The sequence below is a fragment of the Nematolebias whitei genome, chromosome 12 (assembly GCF_014905685.2).
Source record: "Nematolebias whitei isolate Nwh7 chromosome 12, NemWhi1, whole genome shotgun sequence".
Lineage (NCBI taxonomy): Eukaryota > Metazoa > Chordata > Actinopteri > Cyprinodontiformes > Rivulidae > Nematolebias > Nematolebias whitei.
In genome coordinates, this window is record NC_056509.1 from 32689800 (window position 1) to 32709330 (window position 19531).

A 19531-nucleotide genomic window follows, 5' to 3' on the forward strand; every position below is an offset into this window, starting at 1 on the left:
ACACACACACACACACACACACACACACACACACACACACACACACACACACACACACACACACACACTCACAGGATAATTAACATCTGCTACTCATCTGCACCTAAGGGAGAAGCCCGTTCCATATTCTAAAACCTAATCAATAAAGATCAGCTGAAACCTTTGATTTGACTGGGTGGGGTGGGTGGGGCGGGCGGGGGTGTTAGGGTGCGACCCCCGATGTCAATGTATTCCATTTCTATTCCAGACTAAAAGAAAGCGATCCTCTTACTTTCTTAAGGAGACACAGAACCGGTGGTGGAATTAATTTATTTAAGCAAACACTGACAGATTATTCTTCCCTGTTATGCAAATGGTTGATTATTTTGTTTGTTTGTTTGTTTTATCAAGAGAAACAAACACTTCAGACCTCAGCTGGACTTGAAGCAATTGGTCTATGAAAGCTTGAATAAAGAATGACATTTTTGCCAATTTAATTATCATCCAATTACGCCAAGTAACTTTTATTATTTTGTTAATTTCAATCATTTGTCTCAGTTTATTAAATAAATTTGGAATGGAAATGTTGAGAACCAATGCTAAAGGAATAGATTTTAATATGAGAATACAGACCAAAATCTGTTATTATTACACTGTAACAACCAAAACACATTCATACATGTTGAATTGATTTCGCTGACAAAACTAGACACCTCAATATCTTTCCTTCTTTCTTCTGTCCTGCTGCTCTGCCTGTTTCAGGTTCCCCTCCTTCTAATCACCGTTTCAGCATCAGATTTATGTTTGACACGTTAGGCAACACCGTGAATCTTCTGCTGAGCAGCTGCATCAGCAGTCGTCGCTGTCACGAGTAATTATGTGATGGTGGTGCTCATGCAACAAACACAAAATCATCATTTTAATACGAGCAACCAATCATGTCGTCCACCTGACTTATCTGGTATTAAACTGTAGCTGGCAGAGGTGAGTTGTACTCTGACCAGAGCACCTTCTTCTGCAGGGATTATTGCATATATTAGTAGTAAATAGTACTAAATTGTTGCAGCTAATGTTATCTTCACATACAAAGTGGTAAGTTGGCTTGTAATGATCAGTTTTGATGGTTAACTCAAACCCAAATGTTGCACAGAAACAGTGGACGGACTGGTTTGTTTATGGTCGGCTCCTATTAATACAATAAAAAGATACAATTATTGTCATTTTAGCCAGTACGTTTGAAAAATATCTTTAGACTAGTTTAAATTTTTTATGTGTGTGTTTCAATACATCCAAGCTGAATGTTCATTACGTTAAAACTTATTGGAGTTTTCATATCTGAATAGTTAGATTTAGTTTATTTAAGATGTTGCATGTTAGGTTGATTGGTAACTCTAATTGTTCCTAGGTGTGAGTGAGCGAGTGAATGGTTGTTTGTCTCTATGTGTCCCTGTGATGGACTGGAAACCTGTCCAGGTGCCTCTCGCACAGTGATAGCTGGACATGGGCACCAGTGACCCCTGCAACCCAAAAAGGAAGAAACGGGTAACGATAATGAATGTATAGATGGGAATAGGGCAGCACGGTGGCGCAACTGGTAGAGCTGCTGCCTCTCAGCGAGCAGGTCACTGGTTCAAACCCCGGTCCAGGGGCCTTTCTGGGTGGAGTTTGCATGTTCTCTCCGTGCATGCGTGGGTTTTCTCCGGGTACTCCGGTTTCCTTCCACAGTCCAAAAACATGCATGTTAGGCTGATTGGTAACTCTAAATTGTCCCTAGGTGTGAGTGAGAGAGTGAATGGTTGTTTGTCTCGTTTGTCTCTATGTGGCCCTGTGATGGACTTGTGACCCGTCCAGGGTGTACCCCGCCCCTCGCACAGTGATTGCTGGACATGGGCACCAGCGACCCCCGTGACCCGAAATGGAATAAGTGGGTAAATAAAATGGATGGATAGATGGGAATACCCAAAAAATGTTTATTTATGTATTTGTTGTAAAAACATCCTAAGGGGATACAGTCTCACCACCAGTTTGATGTCAAGAAGACCTCCAAATGGAAAGAGAGAAATATTTATACACCTTGAAAAAAGCCGAAACCAGTGCTTAGTTTGAGCTGAATCCTGCCAAAACAGGATCCGGGAACGCTCTTATTTTGACAGGATGCGTTCCGGTAACTGTTTGCTTGGATCCAGTAATTCTCAGGCTTACTAATAATAAAGTTATGAACAAATATTACTGCCTTGAACAAATAAAACCTATATTGGATATAAACTGAAAATAATTACATAAACACTCATTTTAAACACAACAGCCACTTACGAGCATACGAGCTGCCCCTTCCGCTACTACCCTTAAAAAAATCTCTGACCCTAAAAGAGTGGTGGGTATGAGTGCTGAGTTAGCCAGGCAGTCGTACGCAGGCAGGAGCTCACAGCCATCTGGAGGTTTCACATGTGTAGTTGGACAATGAGCTGGGACGGTGTCTGGCTCGGAAGAACTGTCAAGTAAAGGGGGAGGGGGGTAGGATGCTTGACAGAAGCAGTGTTTACAAATATAGATAAACGTGTTAAAATACATAAAAATGCAGGAAATCACTTCTACTTTATTCAAAATTTTCTGGGGGAGGACCCCCAGACACCCCCCCCCTCCCACCACCACCACCACCACACACACGCCTTTCAGACTCTCAGCTATAATCACAACAAAGTTAAAATCAATACATATAAAAGTGACCAAGTAAAAAACACTTGCATTTGCTGAGGTTTATTTGCTTCAGCAGCCGTTATGAATGGAGTTGATTTGAAAAGTCCAGTCAGTTGTAGATGTACTTTCAGTAATAAATTTATGAAAGTTTCATGATTTGTCAACTGGTTCATGGAGATATTTTGTTAACAGACAGACAGCGTTGCCTCCAACAGATAATGCTAACGTTATAAACAAAAGTCCTTTTAGATTTCAGCTCAGCGAATGTGATGGGGATGAGTTTCTGCCACGACTAGGAAACGATCAAGATAGGAAGCAACCTCGACCAAAAAGCAATACTTTTGTGTTTATTTATTTTACTTCTTATAAAGTCAACATCTTAGAAAATGTATTTTGAGCTTCAGGAAAAAAAATTCAAAAACCATTTCCTTGCATTTCCTATCGATCCTGTCTGCTTTAACCATCTAAATCCAGAAAATAAAGGGCCACGTGTCACTCTGGGGACACTTTACCCGAGGCCACTGGGTCAGAGTGTCACCAAGTAATAATTAAGACAAAAGGGGTCCCTACAGTTTAACAGTCCACGCCCGCCATTACACTCATAGCTCGCCTCACAAATGGCCTTAACGATGAGGTAATAAGAGTCATTAGTGCCGATTGCTCCGTTAATGTAGACGTCCTTCAACATCCAGATTTGGAAACTGGGGAGAAAAGCGGAGTTACGTTATGTCTGCTTGAGGAATAAAAACATTTGCTAGAATAAACAAGTTCAAACAGCTGTACAGCTGTAGCTTGTCATTCGTTAGCCTCTTACGCACCAGTACGAGAATAAATGAATTGTTTAAATGTGATAAAGTTGGAGGTACCCATTTACAAAAAGTGTTTAAACGTCAGCAGCAGTCAGGGTTTTCTAGTGTTTAATCCTCGCTCAGCTCATGGCATCATCTTTGATTCTATTTTCTCTGTTTCTACCCCCCAACACAAGCACACACACTCCCTCCGCTATCATATCCTCCACTCTCTCAGGCATTCCTGCTCTGCAGCTCCCCTGACTCTCCTCCTCCCGCTCGTCCTGCTCATATAGGCTCCTCAAGTCTCATTATTACCTCTGTCTTTTTATTAGGCCCATTAGGGCTCTTAGGAGGCTTGTAATGATACTAAATGAATAGAGAGTGAACTGCTGTCTGTTTTCGACCCGGCTCCCAGCGACAGCTTCAGGCTTCACCGCCAACCACTCAGTCTCTTCACCGTGCCGGGCAGGGACTCGTTTTCTTGTGTGATCTGTGCTTCTACTGTACTGAGAGCCCCTTTCTTTTCTACAAACAATCACTCCTGGCGCGTTAAAGTTTTTTCAATCTATTGTATTTATAGAAGTAGACGGTAATGGCATGTGTGGGATCATGCTTTTCTGTTTATCCAGAAGGATGGTGGGGTTTTTCATTCAAAGTCTATATATGTTAAGATAATTCATCCTATGCACCAAAATAAATGAAATGCTGTTGTCTTGTTCAAAACCTATGGTTTGGGCTCAAACTCACAGGTTAATAAACAAATGCCATCTACTTTTTTGCATTTCCTATATTTAGCGAAAAGCACTTTTCTCATACGGTCTTTGGTTCAAGAAAAAAGTTTAAAACGAAAACTATTTGGTTAACCCAAAGACCAGTTCAGATCTTTTGAAGTGAACGTCTGTGGAATAATTTAACCCTTAATATCTTAACTGTTGTAGATAGCTCGTTGAACAACCTCAGTTTAGGTGGAAACACTTGTAGCAGCATAGCTAAGGGATAGCTCATTAAACCCAAGCCGACCCTAACTAGGATTTATCAAAAAGTAAAGACTTAATCTGAAAACTGGACAATGTGTCAGCCTCATGGACAGAAACTGAACGTTGGTTCCTCAAGAGAGGAGCCTGATAATTGAAAGCTCTGCATCCCATTCTGCTTTTGGAAACGCTAGGAACCACAAGTAAACCTATAGTCTGAGAGTGAAATGCTCTGTTAGGAAAGTATGGAACAATAAGATCTGTAATTTAAGATGGAGCTAGGTTGTTGAGAGCTTTGTAGGCTAAAAATAAGATTTTGAATTCAATTCTGAATTTGACAGGGAGTCACTGGAGAAGTGGTAGACATAAGACAGTCTCCAATCAATTTGGAGGATTTTTTTTTTTTTTTTTGTAAAGCAATGAGTTCTAAAATATATCAAATGCCTTCTGATGGAATTTCCACCCAGTGGAAACCTCTACTCTTGCGTTTTTATGTTTTTTGTCGTCACGCAGGAAGACTGCAGACACAAGGACATTGACATTTCCTCCATTTGCTCAATATTGTGTCATGTTTAGTCAAACGGCAGTAAATCAGTACGGTGAAATATTGACATTTCATCAGGGGATTCACCTTCTACGTCAACACATGACTCCGCCAAAACATGGCAGAGCTCCTAAAGCTCCAGGGTGACCCCCGGGCGAGTCAGGAAGTCGCTGATTGCTCTGGTAAATTAAATTTAAATAAAAGAAAAGAAAATGCAAAGCGGGTTGGGGGAAGGGAAAATGATGGAGAACGAGGGGTCAGGTTTTTCTTTATAAAGGTGTTGGAGTCCTTGCTTTTTTAATGCAACCTCTTTAGTAGATCACCACCCGTTTCTTAAAAAGAAACTGTGTACAGTGAAATTAAAGTCCATGCATTGCAGATGCAGTCTAAATATCTACATTCAGTGATCTTTTAGTTCTCCCCCACCCCCCAAGCTAAACATGTACCGGATGTCCTCCATCAGCTGTCTGTTTGTCAGATCTGAGGCTTAAATCGATCCCTCTTTCTCATTTGGTGGACTGATTACGATCTACTAATCAATGACACCCCCAGCACTCTTTTCATTCTGCCTCGTTTTCCCTCTCTTTCCGTCGCTTCTCTTTTTGCTTTATAAGAACTATTGGGAGGGGGCTCTTTTTAGTCAACCTGACCCCTCCTGATCTATATAAGTTCAGATTTAAGTAAGCAGCGCGGCCTCCAGGCCCTGCTCAATACACCACAATCACCTCCCTGTTCGCTGCAGAGTGGAGTGAAAGGTATTGTGGCGGTCCAAGTCTTTTCAGGTGTCTGTCTGTTTGATTGGGGGGTGGGGGGGGTTGACCTCAGGTTCTGGATAAAATGACACTCTGAGGTCAGGACATTCAGGAGGTGAATGTTCCTGAATGTCGCCTTTCAAGGCCTAAAGCTTGTGCATTATTACGGAAAAATTCCTTTGCTAAAATACCAAACAGTTAAAATAAAGCCAATATAAATTCAAGTAGCTGTAGATGACTCAACTTTATGGTTTAAGCAGTTTTGAGATGCATATCAATCATAAAAACTCTATCCCTTAAAGGAATTAAGTTTTTTTTCTGCAACAAGCTTGAGATATTTTATAATTTTTTTTATTTTGTTGTTTGTATTTTCTTTATGTTGAACAGAATACATTCAAATAAAGTCAATAGAATAACTATTATTATTATTTCATATTATTTTAATTTTCATCTATCACCAGTAGGCTTCAGTTGTTAAAAAATGTGAATGTACTTGGATATTTTTTTTAACTTCAAAATATAACTTGTTCAAATAAAAATGTTGCTTTAAATTTTGTTATCCTTTTATGACGACCATAAAATGTCCTCTGATTCTTGTTAAACTCTTTCATACATGCACCGCAGATTGAAATTATATTGGTGGAGCTGAGTGAGAACATGAATTTAAGACTAAATCAGACTCAATATTGTGATGATATTTTTCCCCCTCACCATCTTGCCAAGTAAACACGTGTCAACAGCTCTGGTAATTTTATAGTTATTCACAATGAGCAAATGTCTGTGGTGAAAATTATCAGTTCTAATTTTTTTGTTGGTGCTCCAGGACCTTAAAATTAAAAATAATGCAAAATCATCAGAAACAAAAACTACAGACTGTAGACTGTTTTTTCCTTGTGTCTTGCTTCCTGTCCACTTTTTTTCAAAATCATCATCTTCTGCACCTGCCTGGACCTGGTTCTGGCCCAGAAATGAAAAACCAACAAGTTATAGCTTAAAAGTTTTGCTTTCTTTTAAAATTTCTTCATAATAAAGCTAGCTTATTTCTAATGACCAGTTTTATAAATATGTGTAACGACAAACCACAATGTCTATTTTGATTTCAGGGCATAAATAAAAAAAATAAAAAAGTTTTTCCAGTTGTTCTGTGAGACGTAGTTTGCCCTGACCGAGCGGCATCTCATGTACATGAAGTTGGACTGACTGTAGATGGATGAAGAGGCCCTAGGTCATGTTTCAAAGGCCTCGCCATTTGACAGATTTATACTCTCCCCTTAAGCCGCCACATACAGCCGTCGGGCTCTGTTTCAAGTCGGGGATTGTACAGCGATTGTGCGTAGCCCATAAAACACATGGAGGACTCAAGTTAGCTGCTTACTGAGCCACGAGGTTAATGGACTGATCTCTCGGTGTCACGTGGTTGGACTGCGAGAGTGTAAAACAACCCACGAGAAAGAAAACCTCAAAATGTAACAAACTCCCTTTCAACAGGTTTTTCCACACTCTCGCTGGCCGACCAGATGAGTCTGCTGCAGAGCGCCTGGATGGAGATCTTGGTGCTGAGCATCGTGTTCCGCTCGCTGCCTTGTGAGGATGAGCTCGTGTACGCAGAGGACTATGTGGTGGATGAGGAGCAGGCGAGGATCTCGGGCCTGCTGGACCTCCATGTCGCCATCCTGCCGCTGGTGCGGCGCTACAAGAAGCTGCGAATGGAGAAGGAGGAGTTTGTCACGCTCAAAGCCATCGCGCTCGCCAACTCTGGTAAAAAAAAAAAAAAAAAAAAACCTTAATGTCAAAAATTTTTTATTGTGTAGCGGATCTACAACATTTCAAATACACTAAATCCTAAAGGGACTCAAAGTATGAAATTAAACATAAAAAGGTTATTCTGAATTATTTCAAACTGTGCAGTATGGAGGAGTTTAATAGTTTTTTTCAGATGTATTGAATGCAATTCTGAAATGCAGGTCCACACTCAATGTAAACAAAACACTCATCTGAATTTGCAAAAAATAAAATGGAGCTTGAGTCCCATGACTGACCTACAGTATGTAAGGCTGATAGTAATCTGTGTAGATAAGTAAATGTCCAATGTTTGACCTCATTTCAGTCATTTGGTATGTTTCTGTGGGTAAAAAAACACACGTGCTAGTTGGCAAATGGTCACAAATTTTCATAAAAAAAACGTTTAATTACATAACATTTTCACCGTCGATGTAAGAAAACTATTGGGCAGATTTTGTTGAGTTCTTTACGATTTCGTTTTTGTTCGATCTTCCTGACTTTGCAATGAGCACTTTTAAAAGATAAGTTACAAAGAAATATAATATAAATATAATATAATATAAAATATGATTAATATTAATAATAATATAATATAAATAAATATATAAAAGAATCATTGGATTTTGTGTAAACATAAGAGAGCATCAAAGTGGAGTTGAACAGTTAAGTACATAAAAAAAATGTCTTGAGGTTTATCCATATTGAACAGTGTTTTATGAAAATGCAGAAAAATATTAAAATAAAAAATATGTATTATATCAGCCTCAAGTACACAAAACCAGCATTCTAGGAGCTCTGATATAATTTTTGAAAGTAGAGTGGAAAAAAACTTTGAAACGCCATACTTGACTTTTAGTGTTGACAGTGAAAACACCACATTGTGAAAATTATGATGTCATAGCTCCACCTCTCGTCTAACTTCTGCATCATGCGCAACAACAACAACCATAATTGACAAACTACAGGCAGGCGTTTGTAGGACAGAAACTACTGTAGTTGTTCAACCACATCAACACATTTGTATACAGTTCTGTTGCCAAACACGGCTGAAGAACAAGTGCAAGATTTCTGCACATGCTCCACGCCTTGTTTCCTGTTTTTGGTCCTTTTTTGTGGCTGTATTTCAACAACACACACAGGCCTTGGATAGCTACTTCAGAGTTTATGTGTCTTTCAGTGTTTAGTGTGGAGGAAGCCATTATTAGAGACTGTGCCATGTTTACAAGGATGTCTTTAGAAACAATAAAAAAAACAGATAGTTTTTGAAAACCTGTGTTTTTGTGTGCGCAAGATCTTAGCCCATGTTGAAGGTCTTAAGTTGCAATATGTCAGACAAAATCTAAAAGCAGAACTACACCCTCACAAACACAACTTAGAAGTGTTTAGAACAATTTAAAATAATTTCCTCTCTCCACTCATGCATCTCTCATGCATACAAAGGAGCTTTATGGCCACGCTAAAAAAAAAAAATTACATTGCTGCGCTAAGAAAAAAATTTAAATAAAAGCCAAAAAATTACGAAAATTAAGTCGTAGAATTACGAAAAAAAATCATACGAGACTCTTTTTTTTTTCTTTTTAACAGCTGCCGTTATTTTTTCCCCACGAGTCAGATCCACGACGTGACCTGTCAATCAATCCAGTAGGTGTGTCAGCAAATGACCAATCCGAAGCTAAATGAGTCGTAATATTTTCTGAACTCCGACACGATAAAGCAGGGTTACCGCATTTTAACTGTGGTAAAATGAAGAAAGTTTGTTAAACTTTATTGTTATTGATGCTCTTATTCAACACGTGCTCAATACTGCCACCTACTGTTGTGTTTTGGTATGTTGCTTCTGGGACTCATATCATGACTTCTGTTTTTGTTTATGTTTGAAAACGGAGCTCAGTGAGTGAAAATGTGTATGTGCAGCGCTGTTAGAGGTCTTCAGTAAATATGCCAGAAAGAGGCTGAAGAGCATAGACGTTAATACGTTTCGTATTAGAAACCCAGCGACTCGCTTGTAGGAGGAGCGTTTAGCTTCGGATTGGTCATTTGCTGACACGCCTACTGGATTGATTGACAGGTCGCATCGTAGATCCGACTCATGGGGAGAAAAAAAAATGAGAGCTGAAAAACAAAGTCTCGTACGACTTTATTCTCATAATTTTATGGCTTTTATTTATTTATTTTTTAGCGTGGCCCCAAAGTGCTGTCGTACACGCACCAGTAAAAGTGGGTCCACAATGTTCAGTGTAACTTCTGAGTTGTGCAAACATTCAACGTTCTGTAAGCAGATTTAGCATGGCCAAAAAATAAAAATAAAATAAAATTCAGTGCACCTTATAAATTCTGATATAAACAAAAAAAAAATAACAATAACATTATAATGTTAGCATTATAGAGAACAGAACTTTTGAGTAACATCCTATTTGTTATTTATTTATTTACAATAACTTGTCCTGGAGAGTCCATTTATAAATCAAATCTCAAGTAAAATCAAAACAGTTGGTGTTTAATTAAACAAACAAAGAGAATTAGACAAAAAAGTTGTCAAGTGCTGATCCATATCTTGTTGAACCTTCACATTCACAGTGATGGTTTCCTGATAAGAGTGAACGCAAAGGTCAGGAGAATGGTCTTTTTCATTCATCGCAAGTGCAGGTGTGTGTGTGCACATGTGTGTGTGTGCGTGCGCAGCTATATTTCAATTTGTGAGCAGATACACGCGGGTGCGTGTGTGACTGTCACATTGTGCTCTCGTTCCCTCCATCTCCATAACAGTAGCTGCCAGTGCGCCTCAGCTGAGGGAGATATATTTAGCATTTCATTAGAAAAACAGGGGCTGTCAATAAAATGTGTTAAGTGGAGTGGAATGAGCGTTGGGGAGCGACGGGCCTCGTTTGTTCCAATGTGAAGATGCTGTGCTCGTATCGACAGTTTGCTTTTCATGCGGCTGGGCCTGTCCCCCACTAATCAATGACTGTTAGGAGTCTTTTCTCCTGCCTGTCTGAAAAAAAAGAAAAATGCTGAGCCCAGAGCTTTAGTCTTCTCATGACAAACACTCCATGGGAGTGAAGGGGGATAAACGGGAAGGGAGGTGATGATAAAGGCAGGGATGTAAACGTAAGGGAGAACTGTGGGAGCGGAAGGGTCGAGAGGGAAGCTTCGGGGAGGGTGAGAGGGCAACTTTGACTCGTTTGAACAAAGTCTCGCAGAGGTTCAGCTCCATCGGTCCGGTGGGTGTGACAGCTGTGGAAATTCATGGCCATTGATTTTGTAATTAGCAAAGTATCGATGGGATCGACGCCGGGCTTGCTGACGGATTACACAGAAATTGTTTCTTCAAAGTTAGTTTTGCATTCCTCCCCCAAACACCTCAAACATTCACGAACGCGCAAAGATGGAAACGCATATTCAAACGTTCTCTTACCCTCTGTTGCACGCACACACATGATCACCCGGTACTAACATGAAGGTTTCGAACGAAGAGTGCTGGAACACATGTGCGGTCCGCATAGCCTAGTTAATTTCCCAAGATAGAAACGCAATTTACACAGAAGTCTACTGGTAAAAGAGACTTAATCAGTCAGTTAGGAACATAATTAGCCTTGTACGTTCCCTTTTTTCCTGCCACATTTACATGTTCTTACATGGTCTTAGCTTTACTGGTTAATTTTGAGACAAATAGCCGATCTCATTCACTCACTGTTCAGTCAGCAGCTACGATCCTGTATATTTAGTTTTTAAGCTACAACAGAAGGGACATTTTCTTGTACATTTTAATCCGAGTTGATAGGTGTGTACTGTGAGACAGTCTGAACTGCGGTGAGCTTAATAAAACTCTGCATCAGCTCATCCTTCAGAGAACAAGTGCCTTTTTTCCCTCTAACATGTGGAGTTCTATGTGGAGAGCAGTTTTAAATAAGTCTCAACTGGTTTTATTTTAGAGCCTATCCATAAGGGGCCAACTGCTCTTTCTTATGGAAATGAAGGCCATCTGCCACCATCGTTCGGATGAACGATATCCTAGTAATGCAGCCATCTGAATTCATTAGCAAAGTGGGGGGATGAACGCGGTCCACGATACTAAAAAGAAATGAATCTTTTTCCTGTTCCAATGTATATTTATTCTGACCTGCAGTACCTATCTCTCTCCCTAGAGTCTCAGCCATGCACAGGCATTTATTTAAGGAACATCATTAACTACTAACAAGAGAAAAGCTCTCTCCAAAATTGCATGTTTGCATATACAAGCTGTGGAATGTAAAACGTTCGACAAAAACCCAGCGTGCGGCTGCAAAACAGGTAGATAGATGCAGCTGCTTAGGTTTGTGTTGTACGTACTGTAAGATTACAAAAAATGTTTTATTGTTATTGTAAAATAAATCTTAATTTGCACATTTCATCATGACAGACAAAAAAATATATCCTAAAGTCTGTAATGATGCTATCTTTTTTGTCCTTTCTCCACCTATAATCCTCCTCCCGCTCCAGATTCCATGCATATAGAGAACATAGAGGCCGTCCAAAGGCTCCAAGATTCTCTACACGAGGCCCTGCAGGACTACGAGGCCTCCCAGCACCCAGAGGACCCCCGACGGGCAGGCAAGCTACTGATGACCCTGCCGCTGCTCCGTCAGACCGCCACTAAGTCTGTTCAGCACTTCTACAGCATCAAAATGCAGGGCAAAGTCCCCATGCACAAACTATTCCTCGAGATGTTGGAGGCCAAGGCTTGACATCTAAGTCTAATGATTGACGGACAGCTGGGTCATCCAATCAGAGACGAGGGACAGCCGCTAAATCAAAGATGGAGTGCCAATTGACAGCCAAAGGAGGACGCTTGGGTTTGGAGCCATTTCAATACATTTAAAAACTAACGAAAACAGCAAAATAGGGAACTTGGAATAGTTTTTAAAAGGGTGAATATCACCTTGATTGAAGTGGGGTGATGATGATGGTTGTGTATATAGAGAAGTGTACAGAAATCAGCCATTAAGGTCTTGTTATATTCATAGATCCTTTGCTTGATATCACCTGAAGCTTCTGTGAATTTGTTTCTTAATTTGATTTATTTTCAAAAGGAAAAACAAAAGAAGATAATATAAATGTCCAGAATAATTGTACAGCTATGTAGCCACAATTTGTGTTTCTGTTTTTATATCTCATGTTTCCTCATCTCATTTGTTAAGGCAATAATCTCCAGCTGCTGTACTGTATATTAGAAGCTGCCCTGGGCGCAGGAAGGAATTGTGTAGCATATTCCTAAATTTGTCATCAAGGAAAGTGGAATCTGATTTCAATGTTTTCACAACATATTTAACCACTTGAAGCTTCAATGACTCGATGGTTTAGTCATCTTTACTGGGGCTCATAAACCCAGAGGTCATTGCTCATAAAAGGTTTGCACTAAACATCTTTAACATGTCAAACATGACTAATTTACAAACCAGCTCTCTCCGAGTCTGTTTTTTATTTATTTTTTTCTTCCTATTTTTTGTTTATTGAGACTGAACAGATTTTTTTCTCCACTGAATTCTCATTCTTACTGTGAAACTCAAACTAGGAAATGATGTTGTGTGCTGAGGTTAAAGGGGTTGTTCAGGTACTTTAAACTGAGGGGTTTTGTTGAAAGGACATAAACGACTAAAAAACACTTTTACTTTGTTGTAGATAGCTCTTTAAATGGCTTCAGTTTGACAAAATGGTGTTGAATTCTGACAAGCTAGTGGATAGATAAGCTAATGGCCAATTTATGCCATCTTAAAACAACTTCAATTTACTAAAAGAATTGTACAGTTAATGCAATTGCTTTCATATAAACCTTTACTTTGCTGTCAGTTTTGTGTTGCGCAATTATTTTGGCAGAAATTTTGACATTCCAGCTAGACGTTCCCCAGTTTGCACTGGAAGTGCTACAACTAGCTAAGGCTCCCACTGTCTGCAATGCAAATAATTTTATAACTCTACATAAATATCTGTATTGTAAAATATTGAGTGTGAACACAGTAATTTTGAATCTTGACCTCTCACAGATACCGTAGATCTGCACATGTGCAGTAAGGTCCTTAGCACCGATAGCTACCAGCAGGTGCATATGAGCAGGTGCCTGTTGAATGTCTCCTGTAATGTATGCATATTAAATATCCTGTTCTGATTTAAGCTGATCACTGTAATTACCACAACATGGTGTCAGAAGTGGGATGCGAACCCACAATGTGAAACTGGTGGCACAGTGAAGGTTGAAAAATTGTGTTTTAGGACAAAATCAAACCACTTTGATCTTGGCATCACTCAGACTAGCTATTTCTAAACCGACCTGGTTCAAAGAGCTATCTACAAGTAAGATATTAATTGTGCACAACCTCTTCAGAAGACCCCACTTCTACTATTGCTTTAAAAGACACAATGTCATCAAGAACAAAAACAAATAATTTAACACAAAATAATATTGGAAGTGCAACCTGAAACAAATAAATACCACATTTGTGGGGATTGTTATAAATAATCGTTGCCACATTGATGCTTATCTGATGCTTTTTTCAATTCTAATTTGGAATTATACAAGCAAGTGTAATACAGTTATACTTTATGTTGATATACTGACAGTCTTGAATCCAAAACTTTATTGGCCGATGATGTCCAAAGCTAATTTTCCAAAGCTTTCGGTAAGCCAGCTGATACCAGGATGATAAACTTCCTTTAACATTGTAGTAACAGCATAACCATGGACTAGTCTGCCGCTGAAAAACTTACGTTAATATTTCTTAATACTCTCACTCCAGTTACAACCAATTTAAGTACCCTTGGCAATTTTTTATTATGCTATTACAGGGCATTACTTGCAATAAAATTTGAACTCAGCATTTGTGTAATGAGTAATCAGGTTTAAGTTTTCTGGTCTGTAAACTGGTTTGTTGGGGTGGGGGGCGGGGGGGGGGGGGGTAAACACTGTTCACTTTTTTCACCATTTTTTTTATTTGGGGATCGTGTTTTAAGTCACATGAAACCTAAACCTGGTCAGTCTTCCCTGTCGAACAGATTTTGCATATTAATAGGCAAAAATGTGTTTGGCATTATATTTTCTAGCATTAATTAAAAACAGCTAGCTTTTTCGTTAAAGTTGTATTTGTGATACCAAAGTCTGGATGTTAGCCTCCAATATTTAAACTTTTTATCAACGTGGATTTATTATTTGTTTATTTATTTGATTTTACTTTTGTAAAATATGGACTACAGGGTAAATTAACTAGGCTCGGCCAAAAGACACCCAAACTGTGTACGTTTATACAGAGTTTTATGATAACGCTTTGCTTTATTTACATCAATTTCACTATAATGATGCTTTAAAATCTTTGTTTTTTTTAAATCAACCAACAATGAATATATTTTACAAGTATATAAACTGATGATTTTAAGAAATTAAACTCCAAATTGAAGCATTAATGGCAATACAGGACATCAAGACCCGTTGAAACTGTTATTTTAAATGATGGTGCTAATTGTTCAGGTAGCCACTTTGTATAAACACTGACATGAATAAATAAAAAGTATACTCCAGAAGCACTATTATCTTTTTAGAGCATATCTATCAAATAGAAACCATTTGCCAAATTATTCAGAGAACGCTATTATGATAGTAAATAACTTGTGGTATTTCTTAACGTTCTGATGACCTCCACAGGTTAGATGAGGCGCATTATCAAATTATATACCTATAGATGAATCGGCTTCTTTTGGGGTTTTATTCAGACAGAACAGTTTAAAGTAGCTGTTGTTAAGGATTCAAGTGCCATTAGCTTCTGCTCAATTAAGAAGAAAGCACAGGCTACCAGTTACTATGACGATCCCCCAAAAGATGCTATTGATGCTCTTTAATGTAATGCATAGATAATTATAACCATTGCCAGAGAGAATACGATTCCCAGGGTGCATCTCTTCAGTTGTTAACAGGCTCATTTAGCCACAGTTGAAATGAAGGTTATTACTTCTGTTTAGAAGCAAACAAAAGTAGAAACAGTGATGTTATTAATTTTAAAGTAGCATTTTGTTTCCTCGTAAACATGGATATTACAGAATTTTAATAACCTAATTCAGCTTCAGTCAATGTCAACCAGACAAACTAATTTTTTAACCAACGGTTAAAAAATATTTATAAAGCTTGACCAATCTAGAAAACTGATCCTCTGCACTTTTAAGTCATAGCAGATCATCATTTCCCAACTTTTTCCTTTCCCAAATTTGTAAAAAAAAAAAAAAAAAATTCCAATTTATTTTCAGACATCTGAAACGGTTGTCCAATTAATTCTAATTGTCTCCTAAACTGAAATTCTCATAAGAAACGGAGCAATTAAGTTTCGGCTTTGGGTCCACCTCTGGGAACGAAAGAAGTTTCATTGAGTAGGGGAGGGTTTTTGTCTAAATCTTTACAGAGACGATTTGATGGGAGTCTGAGATAAATTAGCGATCACTGGGCTATGCAAGGCGAATATGGCCATCGTTTTGTCCGTGAGCAGCATTTAGTTGTGTTTTGTTTAAAAATGTGGACATGCTGTATAAATGCATTGTGCAAATTTCACTGTACTATACTGTAACTGCTGTGCTTTGATGTGACTATGACCACTTGTTCAGTTTGGTTCATGTGGGGTTAGGGCCTTCAACACACATTTACAGCCCACTTGTATAATTCAAGTCTCTGAAAGGGAGTGGGGATGAGTACGTTGTATGTATTTATTTGTTTCAGGACTTTTTTTCTCTCTCTCTCTCTCTTTGTGTTTGAGCATTAAAACACATGTTATCTTTGTGTTTTTGGTTATCAGCAAAGCAGAACATATAGTGACTAAAGTCGTCTAGACCCTATACCTCAATTCATATTTTGAAAATTACACCGGGTTTGGAAGCGGGCCATGGGATCCTCCGGGGAACCAGTGGCACAGAAATAAAGTGACATCACTGGTTGGGTATTAAAAAAATGTAGATGAACTTACTGCAATTGGGGGAATACATTCCTCAGAGGAGAAAGCTACTTATTCGCTGCTCCATTTGTGGACTTACCTCATCTCCATGCTCTCCAAGATGACGAGATTTACATAAAACATGGAGGAACCTCCCCGGCCGTTATATAAAAGGACCCTGCTAGGTGTGCACACCACAGACATGTGATTACCCAAGAGGTTTCCTTCCTTTAAAAGCAATATTTGTGATGTATGAATCAACTTCAAAATGGAGCTTTGGTGCATTTTAATTATAAACTTCCCCTTTGCTCGGTGAGAGGACGGGATAATTATTTGTGCTGTTCTTGAAAGAAAATACTATGAAGAAAAAAATGTTGAGCCAACCACAGCTGGGATTCATTGGACAGTACTGTGTGGCATTTTCTTGTGTTTTTTGTTTCTTGTATTTATGCCTACTGTATTGATGTGTAAATAAAAGCTTTTTTGTGTTTGTGGGAGAGGGTGTCTAATCTAAAAAAAAAAAGTTGCACTGAATGTACAGTGACAATAAAACCACATGATTTATGAACCCACTGCATTTTATTTTATTTGTATTAAAAACTCAATTCAGGTTAATCAAAATGGAAGACATGGAAGCGTCATTATTTTTTCTTCGCCCCGCACGTTATCACACATTGTTGCAATATCGCTAGATCCATGATCTTAACCCGTTACTTCCTTTTTGTTCACGGGGTCACTGGTGCAAGTCCATCAATAAGTGTGCGAGAGGAGGGGGACACCCTGGACAGGTCACAAGTCCATCACAAGGACACAGAGACAAACAACCATTCACCCTCTCGCTCACATCCAGGGACAATTTAGAGTTACCAATCAGTCTAACATGCATGTTTCTGTTTTGTGGGGGGAAATCGGAGTACCTGAAGAAAACCCATGCATGCACGGAGAGAACATGCAAACTCTACATAGAAAGGCAGCTTGCCGGGATTTGATCTGGTGACCTTTTCGCTGAGAGGAGGCAGCTCTATACTGCGCCGCCGTGCCGCTACAGTACATCTATAATAATCAAAACAAAGAAAAATAACATTCTTAACTTAGCAAAAAAAAATGTACCCAAAAGTTAGCTTACGCTGGTGAAGATTCTCAATCGTCCAGGACAGGGTACATTAAAAAATATAAAAAATAAAAAATCAAGACAAAAACAAGTGGACTTTATTTGTAACAGAAGACACTTTGCTTCTCATCTGAGGCGCTTTCTCAGTTCAAAGAACAGAGTGTGGGGTTCTAGTTATAAAGCTGAAGTAATCTAGATACATGTGCAGATTGCCCTATTGCACCTCACACTCATTTGAGGAACAAAGTGTTCACCTTTTGGACTGAGAGCACAGATGATTTGGGGGGGGGGGGGGGGGGGGGGGGGGGGGCGGGGGGGTGGTGAAGGAAGCCATTTATGTAAAATGAGAGAAACCATATTTAAACAGAGGAGGAGGTCTGATTTCAACTCTCTATAACTTAGAATGCAGCTTTAGGCCAGAGAGTCATTTTCACACTTATCAGGAATTTCATCCATGTGGTTCCTCTGTGACTCAGTTTTATTTGCATCTGCTGATTTGTTTAAACCCACAGTGGATGAGACACATCGAGACAATGACTTTCAAAACAACAATTTTCGGGTTAGCAATAAAAAAAAATTGTTTCGTTGTTTTTCTTTCTTTTGTAAGGTGTTTATTTTGTGTGTGATTTTTGTTTGATTAGACCAATACTGGAGAGTATTGACAAGATCATTAAAATCTCAGGGACATCTCATACAAAGGTTGTGTGTGCGTACATATATGCAGGTGCATCTAAAAAAATAGAAGGTGAAAACGTTCAGTCCTTCTTGTCAGTCATTTCAGAAAGTTAAACTTAAAAATGTTCTTTGCAGAGTGAAATATTTCAAGCTTTTATTTCTTTGACAATGCCTCCAATGACTTTTGATGATTATGGCTTACAGATAATCCATCCATCCATCCATTATCTTTACTTGTTTATTCCATTTTTGGGTCACAGGGGTCGCTGGTGCCCATATCCAGCAATCACTGTGCGAGGGGCGGGGTACACCCTGGACGAGTCGCAAGTCCATCACAGGGCCACATAGAGACAAACGAGACAAACAACCATTCACTCTCTCACTCACATCTAGGGACAATTTAGAGTTACCAATCAGCCTAACATGCATGTTTTTGGTCTGTGGGAGAAAACCGGAGTACCCGGAGAAAACCCACGCATGCGCGGAGAGAACATGCAAACTCCACCCAGAAGGCACCTGGACCGGGGTTTGAATCAGGGACCTGCTCGCTGAGAGGCAGCAGCTCTACCAGTTGCGCCACCGTGCTGCCTGCTTACAGATAATGAAAAACAAAAATGTTTGCATCTCAGAAAATTAGAATATTGTGAAGAGGTTCAATATTGTAAACTCCTGGTGTCTCACCCTAATCAGCTGATTAACTTCTAGACATGAGCTACAAATGGCTCATTCCTCAAGTCCAGCCACTCCTGAACCAGAGACATTAAAAGTGTCTTACCTGCTGAGGACAAAAAGAACTTGACTGTTGCTCAGTGGTCCAATGTCCTCTTTTCAGATTAAAATAAATTTTCTTGTCTTTTGGAAATTAAGGTCCCAGAAACTAGAGGAATATATATATATATATATCCATCCATCCATTATCTTTACCCGTTTATTCCATTTTGGGTCACGGGGGTCGCTGGTGCCCATGTCCAGCAATCACTGTGCGAGGGGCGGGGTACACCCTGGACAGGTCGCAAGTCCATCACAGGGCCACATAGATACAAACGAGACAAACAACCATTCACTCTCTCACTCACACCTAGGGACAATTTAGAGTTACCAATCAGCCTAACATGCATGTTTTTGGTCTGTGGGAGGAAACCGGAGTACCCGGAGAAAACCCCCGCATGCACGGAGAGAACATGCAAACTCCACCCAGAAGGCACCTGGACCGGGGTTTGAACCAGGGACCTGTTCGCTGAAAGGCAGCAGCTCTACCAGTTGCGCCACCGTGCTGCCCTATATATA

At 39.4% G+C, this 19531-nt stretch overlaps 1 protein-coding gene across 1 annotated transcript in view; it reads left to right on the top strand.

Moving 5' to 3' along the window:
- esrrgb (estrogen-related receptor gamma b) overlaps positions 1-12389 on the top strand; it is a 64879-nt gene extending 52490 nt beyond the window's left edge. The window contains exons 6-7 of the mRNA XM_037685439.1: positions 7226-7495; positions 11999-12389. Coding sequence (XP_037541367.1) covers positions 7226-7495; positions 11999-12243 — 515 coding nt within the window. The 3' untranslated portion in view covers positions 12244-12389. The remainder of the gene's footprint in view (positions 1-7225; positions 7496-11998) is intronic.
- Positions 12390-19531: the final 7142 nt, after the last annotated feature.